The sequence below is a fragment of the Felis catus genome, chromosome C2 (assembly GCF_018350175.1).
Source record: "Felis catus isolate Fca126 chromosome C2, F.catus_Fca126_mat1.0, whole genome shotgun sequence".
NCBI classification, from domain to species: Eukaryota; Metazoa; Chordata; class Mammalia; order Carnivora; family Felidae; genus Felis; species Felis catus.
This window is the reverse complement of record NC_058376.1, coordinates 112,992,503-113,013,209: the sequence shown is the minus strand read 5'-3', so window position 1 is coordinate 113,013,209 and position 20,707 is coordinate 112,992,503. Positions and strand designations below refer to the sequence as shown.

At 41.5% G+C, this 20,707-nt stretch overlaps 1 protein-coding gene across 1 annotated transcript in view; it reads left to right on the top strand.

The window, feature by feature from the left end:
• Positions 1–20,707, top strand: part of MED12L (mediator complex subunit 12L) — a 335,495-nt gene that overhangs the window by 44,482 nt on the left and 270,306 nt on the right. The window contains 1 exon segment of the mRNA XM_045037430.1: positions 792–951. Coding sequence (XP_044893365.1) covers positions 792–951 — 160 coding nt within the window.

The window sequence follows — 20,707 nt, the reverse complement described above, 5'->3', positions numbered from 1 at the left end:
GAATAGATTATATATAGATGACTGGGCTGTTCCTAGAACCTGTAGGAGGAATTCTAGAAGAGTGGGTTAACTTCTCAAACATGCAGGTGGTACATTGGGATAGTAATTTGCTAAGTAGTATACCTTCGTGGTCTGGAGGAAATAATAAACTGCCTCCAGTGCCTGCTTTCAGCTGGTGAATTAATTACTCAGCTATTTCTAGTTCAGTGTTCATTAGGGAGATTCACTGATCCATCATTTTAGCCTCTACTTTAAATTTTGGGCTAAAGGCACTTTAGAAGCTTTCTGGAAATTGTTATTGTGAAATGATACAACCAGAAAGCTTTATAAAAAAAAAAAATTGTTCTTTGATGAAATGTAGAATAGGGACAGGTTTTCATTTGATCCGTACCTTCCAATTTTGAGATAAACTCCTTGGAGGACTGTCAGGAAATTATTTTCCCTGTTTGGTTGATATGATGAGTAGTTTCCTGCATCTGAGACTCTGAAAGTAAAGTTTTTTTTTGTTTTTTTTTTAAATAAATAAGAAAGCACAACTGATGAAACTGTTGTCAATGTGCTGAACAGAGTTTTGATTCTTTTTTCTTAATGAAAATTGGCTTTTTTGTTTTTTTTTTTTTTTTTTTTTTTTTTTTTTGGTTTTTAAGCAGAATGTACTGTTTGAAAAGCCATCAAGAATATACTTTGTTAAAGGTAGCAGGCATTTAGTGTCTTTGTTTTGCTTTCCCTTTCTTTAGGTTGGTCTCATGAAGAAAATATGAGAGTTTTATAAATATATTATTTCTTTTTAGGTTCCAATCCTTAGTAAAAAAGAAGATGTTTTTGCATATTTAGCTAAATATTCAGTGCCAATGGTTCGAGCCACGTGGCTGATCAAGATGACGTGTGCCTATTATTCTGCTATTTCTGAAGCTAAAATTAAGAAACGTCAGGCTACTGATCCTAATTTGGGTAAGTGAGAGGTATGCTACGTTTTACATTTCATCTTTGATTCTGCAAGTAATTGTCTCCATGCTCTGTCCATGGCCAGCGAGGTGAGTACCGAGAAGGAAGGTCCATGGGGAGGCTGAAAATCGCTCACAGCACATAGGTAGATCCTCGTTCACCCAGGCCCAGAAAGCATCCTGGTTCCGTCAGCAAATCATGTCGCTGTTACCTCCAAAATCTGTCCTGCATCTAGACACTTTTCTCCAGCACAGCTACTGGAACGCTGGTTTGTGCCACCGTCATCCCTTGGCTGGATACAGGGGCAGCCTCCGAGCTGGGCTCCCGCCTTTCCTTTCGCTCCTTACACTGCAGTCTCTGCCACACTAATCACCAAGCCTGAATCACATCATATCACGTCCCTACTTACAATTTTGTGATAGTTTCTCACTACAATTAGGATCAAGATCCAGGTTCTCTCCTGTGGCCACCGAGGCCATCTATACCTTGCTCCCTCTTTCTACGATGTTCTGGCCACATGGTCTTCCTTCTGCCCCTCTGACCTGCCACGCCCCCTTCCTTTCTCAGGGTGAATGCATTTCCTCTTGCTTGTACTTGGGTTGCTCTTCCCTCTGGTATTCCCACCTCTCCTCTTCTTGGAGCCTTTGGTCCTAGTGCCATTTCCTCAGGACGTTTTCTCTGGCTACCTAGCTAAATAGCGTTCCCCTTTCTCCCCTTCCATCCGATTATGTTCTCAGTTATTCTTGTTTTATTCACAGCATGTTTCACTATCTGAAATTATCTTTAAAAAGTCTGTCTCTCTCGTAGCCGCCCCCCCCCCCCCCCGCACTGGCCCGTGAATACGGTAGGTATTGTTGAAAGAACTAAAAGTAAACTGTTTGGTCAGTTTTCATTCTTGATGACTAGGCAGTGACTCCTGAGGTGGTGCTAAACATGCTTAATAAAAGATTTGATTTTGCATTAGAAATGTGCACAGAATGTGCTCGCTTCGGCAGCACATACACTAGAAATGTGCACGGAAAATTACATGTAAAGATGTCCACATAAAGATCAGGTTTACAAATAATTCCTTATGAAATGGAAACGTGTGTTTTATAAAGGGAGACCCCAGCTACAAAGCTCTGAGGAGCAGGGTCAGGAAGTGCAAATGTCCTCAGATGCAGGCAGGATCCTAAATAAGTGTGTGAGGGTGTGAGGTGGTTGGGACTGGTCGGGGGCCCTGGTGAACTAGTCACTGGAGCCCACTCTAAAAGCATGAAAAGTTAAAACAAGACAGAAAACATGGCTAGATTCCATGGCTTCCACCTTTGAGTTCAGGTGTGCTAAAGCCAAGAAGCACAAGTCAGCTGTACTTAAAACAACACCGTATTGTGTGTGTATTTAAATATTCAAGGGAAAAAGAATGGGAGGAAACAATCCCCAGAGTTAACAGTGATTATCTCTGAATGTTGTTTTGGTAGCAGTCTTAACTCCATACTTCTAATCGTTTTCATCTTTGACTTACTATTTTTTTGGGGGAAACAAAAGAAATGTCCCTTTTAGAAATTACCGAAGCTATACATTCTCATTACAATATTTGCCAATGGTGCCAAAGTAGAACCAATAAATGTTTAAGTTTCTTTTCTCCCTTCTTCATATTTTCCTACTTTTTTTTTGAGAGAGAGCGAGCGAGCGAGCATGTGTGCGTAATTGAGCAAGAGGCAGAGAGAGAGAATTGGGGCTTACCGGGGTCTTGTGTTTTACCTGAAGCGGGGCTCGAGGTTACCCAATGTGGGATTCCAACTCACTCACGAACTGTGAGATCATGACCTGAGCCGAAGTCAGATGCTTAATGATGTCTGCGTAGCCTGTTTCCTCCCTATGCTGCGGGTTAGCTCAGATGGCACTTCCTAAGAGAGGCCTTCTCAGATCGCTCCAGCCAAAAGGTCATTTCTCTGTTACTCTGTCGTCATCTCCTGCTTTATTTTTCTTCATAGCTGTTAATACCACCTCATGTTATATTTTAAATTAATTTATGTATTAAAATTTTTTTTAATGTTTATTTTTGAGAGAGAGAGAGACAGAGACAATGTGCGAGTGGCGGAGGGGCAGAGAGAGGAGACACAGAATCCGAAGCAGGCTCCAGGCTCTGGGCTGTCAGCACAGAGCCTGATGCAGGGCACCAAACCCTGAACCGGGAGATCATGACCTGAGCTAAAGCTGGACACTTTAACCAACTGAGCCATCCAGGTGCCCCTAAATTAATTTATTGATTTCTTATGTCCACTCGTTCAGCTATAATGTTTCTCCATGAGAAACTTTGTCTCATTTGTTCAGTACTGAATCTCCTACAAGAGTACCTGGCATACAGAAGGTGCTCAGTAAGTAAGATAAATAAATGAATTATCAGGCCTAAAGTGTGTGTGTGTGTGTGTGTGTGTGTGTGTGTGTGTGTGTGTGTGTGTGTGTGTGTGTATGTGTATGTGTATGTATTTGTTCCAACTCCTAATCCTTGAAACGTGTAGCATCACCAGCTATGATGGAGAGACCATTCCTCCTTTCCTTAGATTCTTTTCATGGCTTTTTGTAACTGGTTCTGTCAGTGGTTTCCTTGATCAGTTTAATCTGATTTTAACACTCATAGAAAGGATAAAGGAATCATGCAGGAATGCATCTGCCCAATGAAATATAAAACAGTTTTAGGACAAATAAAAGTCTGATAGACCGTCATCATTTGCAGAGAATGTGTAGTTAGAGTTTTTAGGGATCTCAGATAGGAATGTATCGCCACAACCATATGATTTCTGCTACCAAATGGAAGGAAGCCTAGTTCCCTTCAGAGACTTCTTGCATTCATTACTTTAACCATTAATTTCCTTATTAGTGTAAGCAGTTGTTTTTTTTTTGGAGGGGGGGCAATTATTTTCTACTCCCCCCCTCCCTCCTGATCTAAAATTTCTATTACTTCCACGACAGATGGTTGATTAGGTTCACTCGCTAGCTGTCTCTTTTGTAAGCCACATAACACACGATTCTGGTTTTTGACTCTGTCTATTACGTATTACAGTTGATGTGTTTTTATGATCATTCATGTGTGTTTATACGCGTAAATGTCAAATCCATGAAGATCAAGTGCCTACTATACCATTTTTCGTGGTAGGATATATAAAAACTTTGACCTAAAAAAATGCTTAAAGCTACAAATGAGAATATTTTAAAAAATGCATGCATTTCAGGAGCTGACCCCTAAACTCTGAGGTCTAGTGTCTCGGAAGAAGCTTTGGGCTTTGCTCATCCCAGATCTGCCACCAAGTGACTGGTTGCTTACAGCAAAACCTTAGTCTGTCCAGACAACAGTCTTCTCAGCTTGGATCCAGTCTAATCCATGTTACCTCTAATTTCATGTGTTTTTCATTTTCTCTTAATCCAGAGCAGTTCTTCAGCCTTTCATTTTCTTGATAGTTTTAGAGAGGATAGACCAGCTATCTTGTAAAATGTCCCTTGATTTTCATTTGTCCAGTTCCTTGTGATTAGATTCAGATTATGTACTCTTGGTAGGAATACCATGGAAGCAATGCTGTGAACCTCTCAGTACATCATACTACATTGTCCCAGTGCTGGCGGTGATCGCTAACTTTGGTCTTTTGGGTAAGGTGGTGCCTCCCAGATTTCTTCACTACATGGTTGCTGTTTTAACCTTTGTAGTTAATAGGTTATTTATTTATTTATTAATGTTTATTTATTTTTGAGAGAGAGAGAGTGTATGTGAGCAGAGGAGGGGGAGGGACAGAGAGAGAGAAGGAGACGTAGGATCTGAAGCAGGCTCCAGGCTCTGAGCTGTCAGCACAGAGCCCGATGCAGGGCTTGAATCCATGAACCATCAGGTCATGACCTGAGCTGAAGGCAGGCACTTAACCAGCTGAGCCACCCAGGCACCCCCCAATAGGTAATTTAACTGTGTAGATACCTAATTCATTTTTCTGTGTTCTTGTATGTGTTTTAAAATGCAAATGTTGGGGCGCCTGGGTGGCTCAGTAGGTTAAGCGGCCGACTTCGGCTCAGGTCATGATCTCACGGTCCGTGAGTTCAAGCCCTGCGTCGGGCTCTGTGCTGCCAACTCAGAGCCTGGAGCCTGTTTCAGATTCTGTGTCTGCCTCTCTGACCCTCCCCCATTAGTGCTCTGTCTCTCTCTGTCTCAAAAATAAATAAACGTTAAAAAAAAAAAAATTAAAATGCGAATGTTCCGTACCATTTTTATTATCTGCAGAGAGCAGATTTCAGTGGTTTCAATGATCTGATCTTAGTTTACTATCACCCCATTACACCTGATATGTCTCACTCTCTGCTTTGTCTTCAGCACTTTCTTCAGCTTCTTTAAGCACATTAGAGAGTGCATTTGGAAGCATTTGGCTGTGTGGACCTAGCCATAATGTAGCAAGTTTCACACTCCAAGCAAGCTCTACAGCCAAGCAACTACACACATATATATGTGTTGAACTGGATTAAATTGCATACACTTCAGAAGATTAACTTGCAGTAATAGGTTCTATGTTCTGGCTTTGACAGTGAAAAGAATCATTCAGCACATTTGGGGCAAGATTGACTATCAAGTGTCACCTTTTTCTGGCATTGGTTTTATGACTTTTGTTGTCTTGATGATTGTTCTTACAATCTGTAAAGTGTCTTCAGCAGAAATGGCCTTTATTCCTTTGTAATAGAAACATATGTTTTATTTTCAGTTCCCACATTCAGTGTTGGAACAGAGCTATAAAGCACTGCTGTTTGATTTTATTGAAGAGAGTTTTTCCTAAAGTTAAGTGGGCTAACAGCAACAAGAGAGCAGGCCCCATTGTGTAAATTCTTTAAATGTAGCAACACAGAGATTGTCACTATCATTATGCAAAGAGTTACCGATCTAAAATGTGGATTAAATGGGTTGCTGTCCTAGAGAGCTTGCAGCAGGCAAAGACATACCCAGTGTGGTGTGTACCTAAAAGTGAGCGGGGCCTTGGGTTTCTTGGTGAGGTTTCACATGCAATTTCTTTCTTTCTTTTTTTTTTTTTTTTATATATTTAAAAATTTTTGTTTTACGTTTATTTCTTTTTAAGAGACAGCGTGAGCAGGGGAGGGGCAGAGAGAGAGACACACACACACACACACACACACACACACACACACACACACACACACACACAGAATCTGAAGCAAGCTCCAGGCTCTGATCTGTCGGCACAGAGCCCGATGCGGGGCTCAAACTCACGAACCGTGAGATCATGACCTGAGCTGAAGTTGGATGTTTAACTGTCTGAGCCACCCACGTGCCCCTCACATGTAATTTCAAGGCAGGTAAAGAACTATTTGACTTGGGCAAATCTTAACATCAGGGCAGAGATTTTAAAATAGAGGTGAAATTAGGGAAGTTTAGAGCAGGAGATTATAATTTTCAGTCCTTATGAGAGCTAAAAAATAAGATGTTACAGGTGGACAGGATATTTAGAAAATGTTATCACAATAGGTGAGTGTTACAGATTCATGGGAACAAACACCAGACATGATGCAAAGTTGGTTTCAGAAATTTTTGGGGGTTGAATGTTTTGTTTTTAAGATGAGAATGTTTAGTTGTCTTAAGTGTTTGACCTCACCGGAGGGAAGCATTTAAGATGGGCTAGTTAATATTTAAAAATAAGTAAAACCTACAGTTACATAATCAAGGAAAGTCTTTGAACAGATTAGGAAATACTACTTTATAGTAAGTAACGCGAAATTTGTACCTTTATTTGTAGGAATTTTCCCTCTGAGGAGTCCTGTTGTTGCTGAGCCAACTAATTGTAACCGTTGAATTTACTACCTTGTTTGCTCTCACTGTAGTAGTTAGCATCTCTTGAGCAATTATGGAATGTGCCTCGCTGCGGTAAGCAGGAGCACAGCACTTCTTGCAGTCTTAGATCGGGTCAGCTTGTGTCGTGTGCTGTGAAAATGATCTGTTACTTGAGGGAGCTTTTCAGCCTTGGGCATACCTCATCCCTTTGCTGTTGGAACCTGTTGCTGTGTTTCCTGTTGGCTCGTGTGAGAATAGCCTGTCCTTCACCACATCTACCAGGATTACTGTGGTGTGCTGTGATACCACATTCCCTACTTGCTAGGTTCTGTTCTGTGGGTTTTCTGATGTATTCAGATGATCTGTGAGAGACAGAGTTTATTCCCATTTCTCAGATGAGGATACGGATGTGTAGATGGGTGCACAAAGCCCCTCAGCGTGCTGTGTCCACACTGGGTTCTGACGCTTGGACACTGCTGGTCAGTGGGGTCAGGGAGAGTGTAGTTGCTGCTCTGGAGGTGTTCACACTTGGGGGTAGGGCATATATTCCAGACAATCCAAGTATCAGAAAAGGAAGGAAGCGCTCACAGTGAAATGAGTAAAATGTTCAGGGAGTCCCAAGGAATTTGGAAAGCTCAGGGAGATCCACAGGAGAAGTGAAGTTTGAAAGACGAGGTATTTCGACAGAATTGGGGGGATGTTGTGCAGGGAAGGCCACTTCTGGCAGAAGGATGGCGTCTGCAGAGAAAGAGGGTCATCAAATAGTTGGACTTGAGCAACCGCTGGGATTTTTTTCATCTCATATGTTAGTTGCCAGCGGGGTGGTGATAAAAGGCTGTGAGGAGCCTTGTGTGCTAAGGGTCTGTGAGTACTCTATGGGGGATGGTGGGCGGCCAGGGGAGGGCTTCTGGGTACTATTGTTGTTAGAACACTCTCCCTAAGTTTCTTGTCTGTAACGTGGGGATAGTTATAATTGGCAGTACCTTTTAGGGATGAAACGAGTCAGTGCTTCTAAAGAGTTGAGAACAGTTACTGGCACATAGTAAATGGCCACGCAAGTGTCCACTATTGCTAGGTGCTACAGTTGCTAGCCAGCATTTATTCCATCGTGACTAGCTGGTATTTATTATCTTGTGCTGGGAAGTTCACAGACACTATAGGCAGTCATAACCAGCTTGCACTGTAGGTTCTGTTTTCCCATTTTGCATAGGAGGGACCTGAGCATCAGAAGTTATGTCACTTGCTGGCACAGAGGGAGCTGGACTCACTAGGGGTTTGCTCTTTCCTCCCTGCTGTGACATGGTGGTTGCTAGGGGGAAGTCCGCGTTGTGGGCCCCGTGAAGACAAGATGCATCTCTGGGCAGGCAGGTGCTGGCAGGGAACAGGCTGTGGGGTTTCAGGGCTGTGAGCAGCATCTGAGGAGTCAGAACCCTTAATCTCATGGGCACCATGGGGTCCAGGCAGAGCATAGCAAAGTCCAGCATGCTGTGGAAACTCGAGAAAGATGAAATTGTTTGCAAGATGAACAGCTCTAATACCGACTAAGAATTGTTGGGTGTTCAGTATGGTGAAAAGTGACAAGATGTATCATGGACCTCAAGCCTTTTTGGGGGGTGGGGGGGAACAGAGAGATTAGAAGAAGCTTAAAATGCATGCTTCGTGGTTAAACTCCCCAGGGAGCTGCTCTGTTTACCTCCGGTTGTTTCCTCTGTACCCCTGAGGTTTTGCTGCGTTGGGCATCTGTACTGGATGAGAGACTTTTCCTGGTTGACTATACTCTTGGAACCGCTATTCTTATCGCCCCAAAATACAGCGAAGGAATAGCTACCCTTCTTGCACAGTGGTTAATTAATTTGTGACATATTCACTGAGCCATTTGGACTGCAGAAATAAACCCTGCTAAACACATAATTGACAGTCTGGTTTCTTATCTAAGCCAACCAGCTTACTTTCAGTTCGGGTACTTGAAGACATTCCAATACTAACTTTTTTGATTCTAGGGACAAGCTCTTAGTTTCAAGTCAAGATTGCCACCGCATTTTCAGTGTCCTCGTATCTCATTGTCATAAAAGAGATCTCTGCTTTCATTACTTTGGGAATAACTCTGAAGATTGGACAGAAGTGCTTGTATAACTGTATTTAAATTCATGCTGTACTTAGGCCTGAAAATAGGTTTTAATTGGTGGCGTAGCTCTTGGCTACCTGGATAAAAAATTCTGCAATAGAGGCATTGGGGTAAGACTTTGGCACCTGTAACTCTCCTGTTCCCCAACAATCTTTTATCTAAAAGTTTTAGCATCTGTTGGTGAACCAGGCACCAAGTCATTATTTTATTAGGAATGGCTAGATGTTGGCATTCTTCTGTGAAAACAAGCTTTCTCTTACCAACTGTGATAAATTGTAATTCTTTATAAAAAGGACAGTAAATACTAAAGTCCTTTCCTTTGATTATCAGTTTTTCTGAGTAGAATTGCTCTAATGACATGTTTAGTGGTGGTAAATGTGTTTCTTTCTTTCTTTTTCCTATTTAAAACAGTTATCTTTGGTCATTGTGATGGGCTCATGGATTTCTATTCACCAGTATTTTACAACCAGTTACACTCTTCCTCATTTTAGTGTTCAGATTGTCCAAAAGTTGGCCAGCAGAAGATGTTTCAAGCTCTTTTGTATCCTTTCTGACATGACACCTTTTTGTCTCAGAGCACTTCTTTGCTTTTTGGCACAGAAAGTGTCTCAGGCTCGTCTTGTACTTTTCCTGCCTCAGGTCTGTAGTCAGTCATTTCTCAAAGGAATCCTACTTCTTTGTAGTGGGAACAGTATTTAGAAAGCAAGACCCCAATGCTGACGGTGCTCACTGCTACTAGGTTGTATGGCATCTAGGCTTAGTCAGTGGGTGGATGGAGACCTGCCTCCCTGCGTGTGTTGTGTGTACTTACTAGAGTTTGTATTCTCATTTCCAGTTTATCTTTAACATTTTCATTTAACATTACTTTTCTTGGGGCGCCTGGGTGGCGCAGTCGGTTAAGCGTCCGACTTCAGCCAGGTCACGATCTCGCGGTCCGTGAGTTCGAGCCCCGCATCAGGCTCTGGGCTGATGGCTCAGAGCCTGGAGCCGGTTTCTGATTCTGTGTCTCCCTCTCTCTCTGCCCCTCCCCTGTTCATGCTCTGTCTCTCTCTGTCCCAAAAATAAATAAACGTTGAAAAAAAAAATTTAACATTACTTTTCTTTATTCTTCATTTTATGTTTACTTTAAAAAGTTCTAATCAAATTTAATATGCTGCAGTGTAACTCTGCATTACTCATCATTGCTCTATGGAAACATTTTCCAAAGTAAAATGTTACGGTCCTTTTCAAGGTAGAATGCAGGCAGGTGATAGTGGTGGTCATGAGGTGTGTGTGTGTGTGTGTGTGTGTGATCATTAAATTTTTGATGAAATCAAAGGTAATATCTGCCCATGATTCCTTTTGAATTTCTTAGCAAAATGCACCAAAAGGATGTCTATTTCACTCGAATAAGGCGGGGGGGGAGGGGCTTAAGAAAAAGGTTTAAGTTTTTATACACTGAGGTAGATGCTGTGGAGAATTTTAACCAAGTGCCTGCCTTTAAGGGGCTGTCATTTTTGGTGGAGAGAAAATGGCTTTCTCAAACAGAGCAATTGGCAGTTCATAATTACCTCTAATCATAGAGGAAATGATGGGAGATGAAAAATTAGGGAAGGCTTTCTGAAGGAGTGAAATACGAGCTGGGCCTTAAGGAAGTCTAGTCTTCTAAGTAAAAATTAGGAAAGTTTTGTTTTGTTTTAGTTTTTTATTGTATCTTGAAAAGTATTTCTTGGTCTTAGATAATTATCTCCCTTCCTGGCAAGCTGGGAGCCAATGAGTTAGGTTTAGAGTTCTGGGTACTGTATTTGCTTGGTCTTTACCGCTGTCATTTCTTCCGGTTTGCTGTTTTGGGGGAATTACCTAGTCTTGAATTTATTGTTAGAACCTTTGGATGGCAATGGGTTCCTGTTCTCTAGTCAGTTTTATTGTTGACTCCTGCTTGAAATGATTAATCGTCTTGTGTGATAAAATGCTAATCAGAATCCCAATCTAATTAATAGTGTAGTTTTTTGCTCTCCATGGCTATTGGTACATGCGTGCACATTTACACTTGGAATGTATTATACAACAAAAGTATTTGTTACAAGTTTTTGTAGTTTACAGACTGATATTCTGTTTTTTCATTTGGGGCACTCCTCACAAAATCCTTCTCAGGTAGCCGGTATCTCCAATTTACAAATTATGGTAAGAAAATCCAGGGAAAGTGGGAAAACCAGGAATTCCATCCTGGTCTTGTTTGCTTTACAGAATTTCCAAGCTGGTCACACCAACTGAAGGATGAGCGTGGAGCTGGAGTGAGGGTGGTGTGGGGTGAGCTGTGAGGTGAGCCTTGTGAAGAAGGCTCGGTGTTCAATGAGTTTTTATTTGTTGTGCATCTTGCAGATCCATTGCTTCAAGTGTAATGAATTTCAAGAAAAAAAAAACACCCCAAAACGGCTTCTTGTGTGAGATGAAAACAAATTTTTTAATAGCTAATATATATCCATTGTATAAAACACAGTATTCAAAGAGGGTGGTGAAGTCTCACTGTACTGTTGATCCGTACATGGTCTCCCAGACCCCTCTTCACATGCTTCAGAAGGAATTGTTACCAGTCTGGTTGCTTGTGTATCTTCTGAGATGTGTTTGCATGTATATCTTTAATGTATGTTCTTAATAACATTGGTGCTTGTTCCATACTGAGCATATAGTGGCCCTGTTCTTTTAAAGGGCCCCAGGCTACTAACTTTTTAATAACTTAGGAAAGCTGTTTGTGTTTTGCAATCTGCCCTGGAATGTTAATTCCATGATGAATAGAGAGTTTTTTTTTTTTTTTTTAAAGACATGCTTTGTTTCAGAGTCCTTTTCAGATGAAGTATATATTAATCTTTCAAATGAAATTCCTGGAATGAAGTGGCTCTAAAGTTCATTTCAACTTGCCATTATTTTGGAGTCAGGGGTACCTAGAATATATTGACAGGATAGAAAACACATTAAGGGTCAAATTACCAGTTGGAGTGTCTTTGTGAGAGTGGCACAGCTAAAGTGAATAGATTTAGCTAGCTATTTATTAATTACATAATTTATTGTCAAGTTAGCTAACATACAGTGTATACAGTGTGCTCTTGGCTTTAGGAGTAGATTCCTGTGATTCATCACTTACATACAACACCCAGTGCTCATCCCAAGTGCCATTCTCAATGTCCATCACCCATTTTCCCCACACCCCCTCACTCCACCCCATCAACCCTCAGTTCTCTGTATGTAAGAGTGGGGGTTTGCCTCCCACTCGGTTTGTAACTTTTTTTTTTCTTTCCCTTTCCTTCATGGTCTTCTGTTAAGTTTCTCAACTTCCACATTTGAGTGAGAACATATGATCTCTGTCTTTCTCTGACTTATTTCATTTAGCATAATATTCTCCAGTTCTATCCATATTGTCACAAATGGCAAGATTTCATTCTTTTTCATTGCCCAGTAATAGTCCGTTCATCAGTTGTCTTCTTTATCTGTTCATCAGTTGATGGACATTTGGGCTCTTTGCATAATTTGGCTATTGTTGAAAGCACTGCCCTAAACATGGGGGTACATGTGCCCCTATGAATCAGCACTTCTGCATCCTTTGGATAAATTCCTAGTAGTGCTATTGCTGGGTCGTATGGTAGTTCTATTTTTAGTTTCTTGAGGAACCTCCATACTGTTCTCCACACTGCACCAGTTTGCATTGCCACCAACAGTGCAAGAGGGCTCCCCTTTCTCCCCATCCTTGCCAACATTTGTTGTTTTTGAGTTGTTAATTTTTGGACAAAAGTGAATAGATTTAATTAAATGAATACGTCATGCATCATTCTTGGGCTCCAGGAAAAAAAAACAAAAGGCCAGGTGAGTTCTGGAGGAGAGGATAATGGGGATGGGTCTGCTTCTGCTTGGTCTGTACAGTGTGTAAGCAATTTTGTGTTTTAGGGCTTTTTTTTTTTTTTTTTTCAACATTTATTTATTTTTGGGACAGAGAGAGACACAGCATGAATGGGGGAGGGGCAGAGAGAGAGGGAGACACAGAATCGGAAACAGGCTCCAGGCTCTGAGCCATCAGCCCAGAGCCCGACGCGGGGCTCGAACTCACGGACCGCGAGATCGTGACCTGGCTGAAGTCGGACACTTAACCGACTACGCCACCCAGGCGCCCCCAGGGCTTTTTAGTCTAGAGTTGCTTTACATAGGTTTTGGCAATATGATGTCTATAGTATTTTTTTTTAAATGTTTATTTTTGAGAGAGAGAGAGACCGTGAGCACAAGTTGGGGAGGGGCATAGACAGAGGGAGACACAGAATCTGAAGCAGGCTACAGGCTCTGAGCTGTCAGCACAGAGCCTGATGTGGGGCTCAAACCTGTGAACCGTGAGATCATGACCTGAGCCAAAGTTGGACGTTTAACTGACAGAGCCACCCAGGTGCCCCAATGTTTGTAGTATTTGTATTCCTGTTCTAATGAAAGACTCTTACCTACCTAAGGCTTGTTCAGAAGTATGAACTTCACAGCAATTGCATTTAAGTCTTAAGTAGTAAACACAGTGCTTCACTGTTGAGACTTGACTCAAACCAAGCTCATTATGAAATTAAATTCCAATGTAAAGTGTAAAGTGAAAATGTAGTTAATGTGGCTCTGTCAATGATCAGGGCTTTCAACCACTTCCTCAGTAGCAGAAACTGAGAGAGGAGTGAAGATAATGAAATGTCCAGTGTAATAATTTAAGTAGTTCACATGTCTCCATGGGGCCGGCAGCAAATGTCTTTCTCCAGGCCTGCTCCTCCCTTTCTCCTTCCACCCACGTCCTCAGGGGAGGCTTCCCTGTATGTCTGAGGTTTCAGTGGTGCACAGAGGTATGTTCTGCACACAGGGAAGCACAGCTGTGGTTTCCTTACCAAGTCTATTGTCGAGCTGTAGCTTTCCTCTCCTGGGGCAATAAAACTTGAGGCTTAGTCTCAGATGTGGAGGACTCTGGGGACTTGTCCTAAGGGGTTAATTAAATGCACCAGTTTAATATTTGTGAAAATAGTGTGCCTGTTAATCCTTGACAGGAATATCTCAGCGTGGCCAAGGTCGCCGCTCATTCAGGTATACACAGATATCTGAAAAGCTTTGAGAAATGTACCATATGATAATTATAGCATTAATTTCAGAGAGCCATCTCACGTTCCTGAGAAGGAGCAGAGCCTGTTCTGGCAGATGTTGAGTATGAGCCCGTCTGTTAGGAGGAAACCCCTGAAGCTGTACTTCTGCCGAGAAGTTGGGGGTGTGATTGATGTGGTGAATAAGAAAGTCTTGTTCTGGGGGCTAAAATTGGATTCTGTGGTTGCCAAGAGCCTTGGCTTCAGTTGCTTGTATGGGGCTGATAGGGAAAAAGGACTATTGGAAAAAAATTCCTAAATGCAACAGTTAACATTGCATACATCAGAATGGAAACAAACACTGGGAGACCTGATAGCCTAGAGTGCCAAACCAAGAGAAGTGCCAAACCAAGAGAAGTGTCAAAGTCTCTTCTCCTCAGGTGTGAGATACTCCACAGCACCTAGGATGCAGAAAGGCACAGTTAGGAGTTTACTTGCTTCCTAGGAATGCAACTGTTTTGCTCCTACCAGCCCTCCCCTGTCAGCCCCACTTCCTCCTTTCCCTGCCCAAGACCTTGCCATCCATTTCCTTCATTGGCCAGTCTGGCCTCTTTTTACCCTGAAATCCTTAAACATTAACGGTCTGCCACACAACTGTGCAGTTATTTATATTTTGCCTTGTAATGGTCCTTATCTTGTTTGGAGTATTGTCCCTCCTTCCTATATTTACATCATTCACTCCTTGGGTAAGATGCCCTTTGCTCATAACGGTTGGTCGAATCATCTCTCCCTCAAGCCTTCCTTCCCTTGAACTTCAGAGAGTAGGAAACTTCTCTCTGTTTTCCTTAGCTCACTTCCATCCTGGTAGACACCCAGACAGACTTTTCCACAGTAGCCAGGCCTCCTTACCTGTCTTCTTTGCCTCATCCACTGAGCTACTTTCACCTATGGTGACTTCCTTCCTATGTGTGGGCTCCCGCCTGCCAGGCCTGTAAATCATGGGTGTTTGCTTTCTTCTGGGCATGCCCCAGAGTTGTAAGCAGGTTTTATCTCTTAATTCTGGAAATAACCCTGTGGGCTAAGTACACTTAACTCTGTGTTGTAGACAAGTGACGAGGCACCCGCAGTCTGAGTGACTTACCCAAGATCTCAGAGCTGGCAAGTGATTGGAGCTGAGACAGGAACCATGTCTTCTGACTTGAGAGCCTGTGCTCTTGACCAACCACTACCAAGCAAGTTAACATATGCTGGGGGCCTAGGTGGGGCTGGATGCCAACTAATATTCTGACTGTGCAGAATAAACCTATCTGCCCCTGGACTATGTCTGCTGGGTACTTCTATCGTCATAATCACTTTCTTTGAGGCATTGAAATGACACATGATAACGGCCCCCGTACCTGTGTCTTTTTGCACTGACTCGTTTTCTGAGTGTCAGACCTGTGTGTCCACCTGCCTCGGACATGTTTCCCCATGAGTATCTCCGGGACCACAAATTCAGGTGTTGGAACGCAAAACTGAGAAACCTTGGTAAGGTCACTGGATTGTGTCAATGCCACTATCCTGGTTGTGATTCTTTAATGTAGTTTTGCAAGATGTTAGCTTTTGGGGAAGGTAGGTGAAAGGTACGTCGGATCTCTGTGCAGTATTTGTTACAACTGCACAGAGTTTAGTTAAAACAAAAAGTTAATAAAAACAAACAGAATGAACTCAGCCCTTTCACCCCTCCCCCTGCTCCCTGTCTCCACTCCACATCTCCGTCAGTGGCTCCAGGATCTGCTCAGCCACCCCACTGAGAAATCTGGAAGATGCCCTGCTCCTCTCTTTCCTTCTCTCCAGTATCAGGTTGGTTACCATGTCACCTGCCTCTTTTTGGTTCCCTCCTTGGTCACCTCCCCAATGGACTTGATAGTCTCCTTTTACTTTCTCTCCCCTACAACTATCTGAGAAGGTCTTAATTTACATATCTGATCCTACCATTCTTTTGCTTAAAATCCTTCAGTGGCTTTTAATCATTTGTGATGCAAGACCAAATTCCTTAGGTCATCACTACCAGGGTCAGAGTCATCTGGGCTGCTGGCTATTAATGCAGAGTTCTGGACCCCACTCCAGACTTCTGAGGTTGAAATCTCTGGAGTCAGAGCTAAATCTGTGTGTTTAACCAGCGCCCTCTGGTGACCATTTCATGCACTAGCGTTTGAAGACCTCTGGCCTGGGTCACCTACCTGGTCTCAAAGGCGCTTTCTGTCCTGCCTTTCTGTTTTCTGCATTGCTTGGGACATTGCACAGTGCTGTTTGTGTCTGTGGAACTCCTTTGTACTTACTGTCCCTCAAGACTTGACTACAATGTCCACTTGCTTCCTCTCCTGGGTCACGTGACGTGTCAGAGCACTTAACCTCACTGCTGTCAAGATCTGTGTCCCTATGTGTTTGCCTAGTTTGAGGTTGAATTGCCCCAATTAGGGGCTGCTTTATCTTCAACCCCCTGTAGCCTCAGAGCCCAGGACAGTTTCTGACCCATAGTAGGCACTTAATGTTTGCTGCTTATAATACCCATAATTTTTATTTTATTTTGAGTAGCCACCTTGATCTTTTAATTAACAGTACTTCATATTGTTGCTCAGTAAATAAAACCAGAGAGAAATAGCCAGTTAAAAAATAACATAGGAAAATTACTCATCCAGACAAAAACAGATACTGGCTATTTGCCATTAAACACCCGTGTTCTACAGGTAATTCTGTATTAGTGGAAAACTTTTTTAAAACATGAAAAAAATGTCATACTCTATTATCACAGCCTTCCTACTGTCTCCCTCCACTGCCATTTACACCCCCCCCCCCCCCCCCCCCGCCCTTTTCAGCTTTCCAGCCAGAGGGCCTGATTTCAGTGACTGACCATTCAGCAAAACACAGCATTCCAGCCATTGGGCTGACGCTGTCGGTCTCCGGGCGCACTGAGACAGCACTTTTCATCTGGACTATTCTTTATCCAGCCTGCCAATCAGCATGCTGATTTCCCCCTTTCATTTCCCAAGTGAATAGTGGCTGAATAGGGAATTTCAGGTTTTTCTGTGAATCATTTTATAGGATACAACTGATTAACTTTTTTAAGCCTTTTATTATGGAAATTTCACACATGTACAGATACAGAAGAATAAAGTCCCTATTACAGTTCACCTAGGTTTAACCATTGACCCACGGACACCCTTGTTTTTGCCCCTCTCCTCCCCACTGCCCACCCCCTCAAAGTCCTGTATCATCTTGCAGTGGATTACTTTTTACCAGTATGGGATAGTCTCTTACTTCATGCAATGCAGATGATTTCTTACTGATAGTAACGTATTTCAAGAAAACATTTAATAAAATTATATAGCAGCTATATTGAGATATTAACAAACTTTGCAGTTCATGTAAAGTATACTTAATGGTTTCAAACCTCATGTTGGGTGTAGAGATGACTTAAAAATCTTAAAAATTTTTTTGAGTATATTTGGTATCCAGTGTTACATTAAATTCAGGTATACGACATAGAGATTCAACATTTCTATATGTTATGCTGTGCTTACAAGTGTAGCTACCATCCATCACCATAAAATGCCGTGATAATACCACCGACTATAATACCTATACTGCACCTTTTATTCCCATGACTCATTCATTCCATAGTTGGAAGACTGTGTCTTCTACTCCCCTTCTCCCATTTTGCACATCCCCCGACCCCTGTCCCCTTTGGCAACCATTAGTTTGTTCTATGTATAGATCTGATTTTGCTTTTTGTTTGTTCATTCGTTATTTTAGATTCTACAAACGTGTGAAATCCTAGGGTGTTCGTCTCAGTCTTACTTCACTTAGCATAATACCCTCTAAGTCCATCCATGTTGCAGATGGAAAGATCTTATCCTTTTTTACAGCTGCATAATATCCCATTTGTGTATGTGTGCATACACACACACACACAGCACATGTTTATCCATTCATCTGTTGATGGACACACGGTTGCTTCCATAATTTGTCTATTATGAATAATATTTCAGTAAGCATAGAGGTGCATATATCTTTTTGAATTACTGTTTTTGTATTCTTTGGGTAAATACCCAGTAGTAGAATTACGGATCATATGGTAATTCTGTTTTTAATTTTTTGAGGAATGTCCAACAGGGCACATCTTTGCCAATACTCCTTTGTTGGGCTTTTGATTCTTGCCATTCTGACAGATGTGAGGTGGTGTCTCATTGTGGTTTTGATTTGCATTTCCCTGATGATCAGTGATGAGCGTCTTTTCATGTGTCTGTTGGCCTTCTGTATGTCTTCTTTGGAAAAATGTCTATTTAGATTCTCTGCCCATTTTAAAATCAGATTGTTATTTCGATGGTGTTGAAGTTCTCTACATCTTTTGCATGTGAACCACTTTATTAGGTATGTCAGTTGCAGATCTCTTCCCCTATTCAGTAGGTTGTCTTTTTGTTTTGGTGATGGTTTCCTTGTTGCATACAAGTTTTTGGTGAAGTCTGAGTAGTTTAATTTTTTTGCTTTTGTTTCCCTTGCCTGAAGAGACCTATCTAGAAAAATGTTGCTACAGCTGATGTCAAAGAGATTATTACCTATGTTCTCTTCTAAGAGTTTTATGTCTCACATTTAGGTCATTAATCCCTTTTGAGTTGATTTCTGTGTGTAGTATTACAAAGTGGTCCAGCTTTATTCTTTAACATGCAGCTGTCCAGTTTTACCAGAACCATTTATTGAAGTGATTTCTTTCTTCACTGCATATTCTTGCCATGGCCACATTTTAGGACATTTTTGTTGCCCTTGAAAGAAATCATGTACTCTTTAGCCATCACTTCTCATTTGCCCTCCCTCCCCATCTACACTAGGCAATCTAATTAGCCCCTCTAGATTGGCCTATTCTTAACATTTCATATAAATGGAATCCTACAATATGTGGTCCTTTGAAACTGCCTATTTCCAGTTAGCATAATGTTTTCAAGGTTCATCCATGTTGTAGTATGTGTCAGTAGTTCATTTCATGCCTTCTCAGGGCTGAATGGTATTTGTATGCATATAACACATTTATCCATTCACCAGTTAATGGGCATTTGGGTGGCTTTCACTTTTTGGTTATTGTGAATCATGCCACTACAAACATTTCTTGATGAATCTTGGTGTGGACGTGTGCTTTCATTTCTTCTGGGAATATAGTTGTGGAATTGATGGGTTTTATGGCAACTCCACTTTTAACTTTTTGAGGAAATGCCAAACTGTTTTGCATTTTACATGCCTACCAGCAAGGCATGAGGATTCTAAATTGTACACATCCTCACCACCACTTGATATTATGTGTCTTTTTATCACTGCCCCAGTGATATATCATTGTGGTTTTGAATAACATTTTCCTGGTAGCTAATGATGTTGAGCATCTTTTCATCTGCTTATTGGCTATTTGTTTATCTTCTTGGAGAATGTCTATTCAGATCATTTGCCAATTTAAAAAAAAATGGGTTATTTATCTTGTTATCATCAAGTTGTTATAGTTCATTATAGGCTCTGGATCCAGGTCTCTTATCAGATAAGTGACTTGCAAATATTTTTCTACCAATTTGTAGGTTGTCTTTTCACTTGATTGATGGTATCCTTTGATCAAGAAAGCCTTTTAACAATAGAAAGTATGAGAAAAACTGGTAGAAAATCTTTCAGTCATTCTTACTGAGTATATAGAAGTGGAATGTGTTGTGTCTTACATGTATGAAGTTTTTTTTTTTTTCCTCAATCAATATGCACCAAAGTCAGGCTGATTAAACCCTCAACATCCTACAGTTTTGAGAAGCAGGCTGTTCCCTTTGTGGAGAAGCAAGGACTTTTGTTTTAGTGGTGTAGCCATAGGAAGAATTTTCTAGGATATGAGTTTCTCCTTCAAGGAAACTGTCATCTTTGACTTAAGTTTTAGATCAAGTGGATCACCTTAAAAATGTGCACCTTAGTCTCTGGGACTGGTTGAAGTTTTAAATAATCTCTGTTGGATTTATTTTCCAGAGTGAGTTCCCAATGGCTTTGATATCAGAGGAAAGAATTTGGCCAGGAAAATGAGCCTCACAAAATTAAAGGACGCACATATGTATTTACCGGAAGTTTATTAAAGAGAAAGAAACTTCAGTATTTGGTTGGGCCTTTTGCAGTACGTTGACTAGCAGGTGCTTCTAGGTGTGTTGGCTGTAACAAAGAGCATACTAGACAGGGAATTTGACATTTCCTAAATGGTGTTGAAAGGTAGGTATGCAGTGATGAGTTTAAACTAAAAAGCAGAGGGGCATCTGGGTGGCTCAGTCAGTTGAGCATCTGACTTTTGATTTCAGCTCAGGTCATGATCCCAGGGTTGTGGGATCGAGCCCTGCATTGGGCTCTGTGTTTAGCATAGAGTCTGCTTAAGATTCTCTCTGTCCCTCTGCCCCTCTCCCCCTGCTTGAATGTTCTCTCTCTAAAGAAAAAAACAAACAACAACAACAAAAAAACAAAAACAAAGAAAAAAAACCCTAAAAAGCAAAGATGTTTGTAGGAAGATTTGGGAGGCAGAATAATTGGGGAGTGACTTAATTTAGTAGTTACTTTGGGCAGCACCTTATAGTGTATTGATTCACATTAGTACTCTGATGTTGACTATATAAGACATAGTTTTATGGAGATGAAAGAGATAGAGGATGAAAGAACAGAAATTCTGATATATCAGAGAACAGAGAGGACCCCGTTACATGGTGGCTTGGTGTCCAGAGACTAGAGAAGGCTTCATAT